Here is a 7,378-nt window from a genome sequence, read left to right as displayed (position 1 = left end):
GATTAGCAGTAAACTTTTTATGACTGACTGCATGCATTTCTGAGCCCCAAAATTCATACATACAACTGGCCCCTCTTCTATCACTTTAGGGGAGTTCTTTTGAGCTATCTGAAAGACTGTCTCCCAGGCTTAGTCCTCAGTAAGCTACCAGCATAAAACTAAAACATTCTAAATGTTTTGATAAAGTGAATACATAGATTTGACTGTTGATAAAATAATTAACAGCACATGCAAATGTAGCAATTTATAGTATTGTGCAAATATCTGAAGCTGTCCTGAATATAACTGCAATACAGATAAAAATGTAAGAATTTAAAAATTGGATTTGACATACCTCTAAAATAGTTTGGCAAGAACAGCTATATTTTAGAGTGAAGTGGATAGTACACATCACCCTCAGGAAACTGAGACAGCAACTCAAGAGATTTAGGTATATAGAATTTGGAGCTGGAAGAAATAGATTTGAATTGTGCCTACACTTCCCAACTTTAAAGTTTTGTCAACCTAAAGAAAAATGCACAACATAAGAGCTGTGAGTTTATATTTTATTCATGGACCTTACTGAGGACTAGAGCCTGGGAGACAGCCTCTCATCAGCTCTGAGGGGACTGCTCTGAAGAAACAGACAAAGAAGTTAACTTTTATATGATTTTTAAGCAATCATTTATTATGTATTTTTTTGTAGTTTTGCTGGGTCTTTATTGTTGCATGGGCTTTCTCTACTCGTGGAGAGCTGCTGTTACTTTCTAGTTGTGGTGCTCAGGCTTCTCATTGTGAAGACTTCTCTTGTTGCAGAGCATGGGCTCTAGGGCATGTGGGCTTCAGTAATTGAGGCAGGTGGGCTCAGTAGTTGTGGCTCCCAGACTCTAGGGCACAGGCTCAATAACTGGTGCACAGAATTAGTTGCTCCACAGCATGTGGGACCTTCCTGGAACAGGGATCAAACCCATGTCCCCTGCATAGGCAGGTGGATTCTTTACCACTGAGCCATGAGGGAAGTCCCTACATATGAAGTTTGGCTAGAAAATATATGCAGTCCAGCATACATCTTGGTTATAGATTACTTCTATTCACAAAGAATAAATAACTCAAGCTAATCATTTTTTTAGTGCTTTTCTATGTATGGAAAGATGCAAGACTGTGGGTTCATTAAAATTCTTCTTAAGATCTATATCTAACTATCTAAGGGTTCTGCTTGTCCAAAGCACAGAGTTCCTCATCCTTTTTCATCCTGAATTCCTCCAAGTGCAACGTTGGTCAGCAACTACAGTGGCTAACTTTATACTTGTAGAACTGGATAGGGAGCAACGTTCTTTGTTTCACAGTTCACTCTGTTCTGCTGCTAGGCACTGCAACCTTAAAAAGACAGTTATACCCCTCCAGCCAACACACACACATGTGTGCACACGCCCCCTTATTTCATTATCAACAGGAGGAAATAAAGAACATTTTGTCCAGCAAGTTTCTATGAGCAACAGTGGAAGTACAGTAGGTAAGGTGGACTTAATAATTTGCAAACTTTTGAGTAGGAAGAGAGTTACATTATTTATTATTTGGTTTTATTCAGGGAAGGTCTTGGGCAGAAGCTACCTAGATATATAATTTCCCTGGAAAATGTATAAAAACCTATAGATGAAGTCAATTGGCTTGTACTGTAGTATTTTCAATAATGCCAGTAAGCTGCTGATAAATATGCTATGGTTTTCACTTCAGTAATGTTATAGGTTAAAGTATTAACACAAAAGTCATCATATAATGGAAGATTAAGGATATGCAAGTGAGTATTCAGTGTTTTGAATGTTACCATTTCTTATTGTCTGTTGACTCACATATGTCACTGCACTTTCTAGTGACTGCTGTTCTTACCTCAGAAATAAATCTCAACTTTAAAACAGGTCATTGAAAAAGTCTTGGTGCTGATGCTTTACCAAAGGATCCCCTGCAGATATTCTTTACTACCTATTTTTCTGGCATCATCTTCTTTTTTTTTAAGATTTTTTCCCAGGTGTTTTATTTATTTATTTATTTTTTTGGTTGCACTGGATCTTTGTTGCTATGCATGGGCTTTCTCTAGTTGAGACAGCGGGGGCTGCTCTTCATTGCGGTGCACAGGCTTCTCATTGTGGTGGCTTCTCTTGCTGTGAAGCACAGGCTCTATCTAGATGCACAGGCTTCAGTAGTCGCAGCTCACAGGCTCTAGATCTCGGGCTCGGTAGTTGTGGTACATGGGCTTAGTTGCTCTGTGACATGTGCAATCTTCCCAGTTCAGTTCAGTTCAGTTCAGTCGCTCAGTCATGTCCGACTCTTTGCAACCCCATGAATCGCAGCACGCCAGGCCTCCCTGTCCATCACCAACTCCCGGAGTTCACTCAGACTCACGTCCATCGAGTCGGTGATGCCACCCAGCCATCTCATCCTCTGTCCAGACCAGGGATCAAACTAGTGTCGCTAGCATTGAAGGTGGACTCTCATGCACTGTGCCACCAGGGAAATCCTGACATATTCTAAAATTCTATTTTTTTAAGGTAGCCAGGTGACACATTTATTCTGAATCTTTGAATCCAAACCCCTATACAGATAAATCTCATACATTTTGTTTTAGGTAAAACGGTAAAAATAAAGAAGTACAAAGCTGGAGGATTTATATACAAAGAGTGTTGCCTGCCATCTGCTTGATCTACAAGGATTGACTCATTAGCCACTGCAGTCACTGATCTTCACACACCCCGAAAGAAGTTCAGGGTGAAGATCAGAAATGAGGCACTCTGTGTTCTGGGGAAACTGGCAGAACAGGCTTTCAGATAGGTAGATATTTTCAGGAGAAAATTTTATGAACTCAATGTCTGGCACCTTCCCATACTTAGAGAAGCACTAAAATCATTAACTGAGACATCTCCTCATGGGTAGCGCCAACTTCCACCAAGATGTGTGCTGGATGGCACATACTCCTTTGCCAAAATCACATATATGCTGACTTACCCCTTTACCAGTTCAGAGCAGTTCTTCAGAGCTATCAGAGAGGCTCTCTCCCAGATTATAGTCCTCAGTAAGCCTGCAAATAAAACTGAAACTCACAGCTTTTATGTTGTGTGTTTTTATTTCAGTTGACATTATCATGGAGCCATAATAATTAAAATAGTATGGTTTGAGCTCTTGTATAGAGCTGTTCTATAGATAGAACAGAAAAGAGTCCAGGAATAGACCCACATATACATATATTACCTTCTAAAATTCTATTTTTGAGATTTTTTTTTTCTCATGACCAATTACTCCAGGGAAATGAACTAGGCAATGTAATTGCATCAGACACAATTCATTCCAAATAACCCAAGGAAAGAAAAAACATTAAATATTTAGACTTCATTTCCTGGTTAATGATGGATCTCTATGAGAATTTGTATGTTGTGTGTGTTTCTGTCTTACTGTCAAAATTTCCGTAATTCCACAGTTCTTCTGCCACCATGAAGGGGGTCTTCCCTAGCGCCATTCTTCTGGTCCTCTCCATGTGGGCTGCCTTCGCAGTTGGTGAGTTCCGTGTCCTTACTTTGCCCACATTTTCTGCTGTATATTCAAGATCGTGGAAAAGATAGAAGTACAGTAGAAATGCTTTCCTGTTTTATTTAAGTCTAATTCTTCAGAGTCACGCAGACACTGAACCCCCAGAAAGGAAGGATTCACACAGTGCTACTGGTATCAAAATTGGTGGTTGAAAACAAAGCTGTATTGGTATAAGGAAATGACACTAGACGGTAAATCCACAGGAACAAAGGACGAGAACCAGAAATGGTGAATAAAGCATTAATATTACAAATTCACTAAATATATACTCACTCTCCTTTCTTCTCTAAGCTTCCTTAAAAGACATGGAATTGTATAATAATTATAGCAATTTATTGTTGGGTTTGTGACTAATATAAATGTAATGTGTATAACAACAATGTAATAAAAGGAAGGACAGAGCTATATAGGAGTAACATTTCTATATCTCACTTGAATTAAAATAGTACAAATCTGAAGTATATTCTGATAAGCTAAGATAAAAACAGTAAGCCACAGTGCAACTACTAAAAAAAAAAAAAAGAAAATTCAGGGATTTCCTTGGTGGTCCAGTGGCTAAGACTCCACAGTCCCAATGTAGGGAAACCAGTTTCAATCTTTGGTCAGGGAACTAGATCCCACATATTGCTACACAACTAAAGATTGTACATGCGGCAATAAAGATTGAGAATCCTCCATGCCACAAGTAAGACCCGGTACAGCCAAAAATAAATAAAAATTTGTTAATTAAAAAAAGCCTGCATTATAAATAAAAAGGAACAAAACAATAGATCAGGGGTTTCCGGGGTGGTCCAGTAGTTAAGACTCCACATTCCCAATGCAGGGGGCACAGGTTTAATCCCTGATCAGGGAACTAAGATCCTGCATGCTGCACAGGGTGGCAAAAAATAAAATCAGTTGCATTTCATCAAATTAAACATTTTAGTGATGTAAAGGATACCAACAAAGATGTCAATAAAGTGGAAGACTGCCTAGAGAATGGGAGAAAATATTTGTAAAGCATCTATCAAAAAGAGAGATAATAACAAACATTAACAAAGATGTGAAGAAAATGGAATTCTCATATAATGCTGGTGGGGATGTAAAATGGTGTGGCTACCTTAGAATATAATCCAGAAGTTCCTCCAAAGTTCACCATATAACCCAGAAACTCCACTCTTAGGTATGTATCTAAGGGAAATAAAAACACAAGACCACAATAAAAAGGCACATAGGAATTCCTTGGCAGTCCAGTTGGGTGAGGACTCTGAGCTTCCACTGCCAGGGGCCTGGGTTTGATTCCTAGTCAGGGAACTAAGATCTCATGTGGTGCAGGGGGGGAAAAAAGTATATTCACAGCAGTGTATCAAGTTTCCATACTGTTGTGGTTATCACATTCGCCTCACTGCAGCCTTATTCATAATAGCCAAAGAGTGAAAACAATTAAAATGTCCATTAATTGATTAATGGATAAGCAAAATACAGTATATACATACAACAGAATATTATTTAATTATAAAAAGGAATGAAGTATTGATGCATGCGATAACACGGATACACCTTTACCACACTAAGTGAAAGAGATAGAAAGGAAAGACTACATATTGTGTGATTCCATTTGTCTGAAGTGTCCAGAACAGACAGAAAGTAGATTAGAGTTGTCTGGGTTGGGGGAAGGGAGGAATGAGAAGAGCCTGCTGTTGGGTACAGGGTTTCTTTTGAGGGTGATGAACATGTTCTAAAAGTGACTGATGGTTGCACACCTCTGTGAATATACTAAGGACCACTGAATTGTATACTTTAAATTTTTATTTATTTTTGATTGTGCTGGGTCTTTGTTGCTGCATGCAAGCTTTCTCTAGCTGCAGAGAGCCAGTGTGCAGGCTCCTCAACGTGGTGGCTTCTCTTGTCACTGAGCACAGGCTCTAGGTACGCCGCCTTCAGTAGTCGTGACTCACGGGCTCTGGAGCGTGGGCTCAGTAGTTGTGGCACACAGGCTTTGCTCCTCCGTGGCATGTGGAATCTTCGCAGACCACGGATGGAACCCATGTCCCCTTCTTTGGCATGCAGATTGTTAACCACTGCACCACCAGGGAAGTCCTCAACTATACACTTTAAATAGGTGAATTCTATGGTATATGAATGATATCTGATAAAGATACATATATTATAGAGAGAGTTGACAATATATTATATTTTATATTATCAGATCATTATAATTATATAACTACACAAAATTAATATAATTATATAAAACTATATAAGTATTGTGTGTGTGTGTGTGTGTGTAATTGCAAAGACTGTTTTGGATCAAGAATATGTAACCCAGCATCTTTTAAGGTATCTCAATATAACTACTTCATATAATTTACAGTGTGTTTTCTAAAAAGAACAGAGAATGATTGTAGAAGTTGTTATTTACCTGTGAAGGGGAAGGGTCAGAATTAAGATCTCTTCTTTACAAAGAGGAGGGGACAGAAGTTTCCTGATTCTTTGCTCCTCTGAGTCCCCCTTTGGAGGGCAGCATGCATCAAGAGGAACCTCTGCCTCTCCTGATGGGATCTGATGCTTCCTGGGTGCCAACCAGGTCTCCTTCATCCTCACTTTTACCCTTAAGGGCAGAAGACAGAGAGGCAACTCTTTTGAATATGCTTTTGTTTTCCAGACTTTCCTCTTCCTATGGACAGAGGGACTGACCTAGAAAAGACAAAGGTAAGCTCTGCTTCCTTGCTTCCCAAGCTCAGGAATGGAGAGGAGAAACAGTTTCCCTGATGGTCTCGGCTCATTTTTCTGGGAGGCAAGGGTCAGAGAAAACGTGTGTGGGGATCACCCCACAACAACAGCTGAGTCACTAACTCTATGTAGTGCCTTCTATATGTTCCTGGGTATAAATCCCAATCAGTTCATACAACTCTCTTGTGGGATAGAAGGCAAGTATTTTGTACCATTAAATGAATGAGGAAGTTGTGGCTCAAATTCAGGTCTGTCCTATGCTGAGGTGGACATTCTTTCAACTTAGATATGCTGAGACATACATCTTGCCTCCCACAGATCAAGTGAGGCTCTCATTCTCTCTGTCCCCTACCTTCTAAATTGTAACTCTCCTGTAATAAGTCTGAGCCTACTGTTATCTGAAGCACCATATACAAGTCAACCAGAAATGTTCATAAGCATATTCTAATCTCTGAAACCTAACAATCACATTTTGTAATTAGTGAGGCAGGGAATTTCATCCTAAAAAGGAATTTATAGCCCAGACTGGGGAGTCTACAGATTACATGTGTTATGTTATGTTATATACATACTGTTGGTGGTGAGCACCAGGGGTCAAGTACTGAGATTTCTGAAGCCTGCTCTCCAAGCTCCTGGTCTATTGCTCTGTATTCCATGCTTCTCCCCTGCTCCCAGCAATCAAGGCTAAAGGAGCCAGATAAAGGGCTCTGATGCAGTGTCTGTGTCTCACCTTCAGGCTGAATGCACTAAGAATATGAATAAGTGCTGGATTTTAGCCTACCTCAGGCCAACAGACTCCATATGTGGCAGTGACCACATTACCTACAGTGGGGAATGCCACCTCTGCTACAGAATTCTGTAAGTCTTAATTTTTTTTTTTTACTCTCCTTTCTCTCAAGTCAAGAGGCTAAAAGTGGCCAGGATAGGAATGGCCTCCTTGGAACACTTCCAACTGATTAGATCTTCCTTCCAGAGACTGCTCCACTATTGCTCCTCCATTTCTTCTATCCCTCTCTATGCTCCCCAATGTGATCCCATTCAGACAGAACCAAAAACCCACTGAAGTGACTGTGCTATGTCTGGCCTGGACAAAGATCAAGTGGAACAA

General features: G+C 39.9%; 1 protein-coding gene across 1 annotated transcript; it reads left to right on the top strand.

The window, feature by feature from the left end:
* The first annotated feature begins 3,461 nt into the window (after positions 1-3,461).
* SPINK8 (serine peptidase inhibitor, Kazal type 8 (putative)) lies at positions 3,462-7,132 on the top strand. The gene is made up of 3 exons (XM_027522637.1): positions 3,462-3,525; positions 6,203-6,249; positions 7,007-7,132. Exons 1-3 carry the CDS (start codon positions 3,462-3,464, stop codon positions 7,130-7,132), a joined length of 237 nt encoding a protein of 78 aa, XP_027378438.1.
* Positions 7,133-7,378: the final 246 nt, after the last annotated feature.

Source organism: Bos indicus x Bos taurus, chromosome 22, assembly GCF_003369695.1.
Source record: "Bos indicus x Bos taurus breed Angus x Brahman F1 hybrid chromosome 22, Bos_hybrid_MaternalHap_v2.0, whole genome shotgun sequence".
Classification (NCBI taxonomy): domain Eukaryota; kingdom Metazoa; phylum Chordata; class Mammalia; order Artiodactyla; family Bovidae; genus Bos; species Bos indicus x Bos taurus.
The sequence above is the reverse complement of the archived record's forward strand: the minus strand, read 5'-3'. Positions and strand labels throughout refer to the sequence as shown.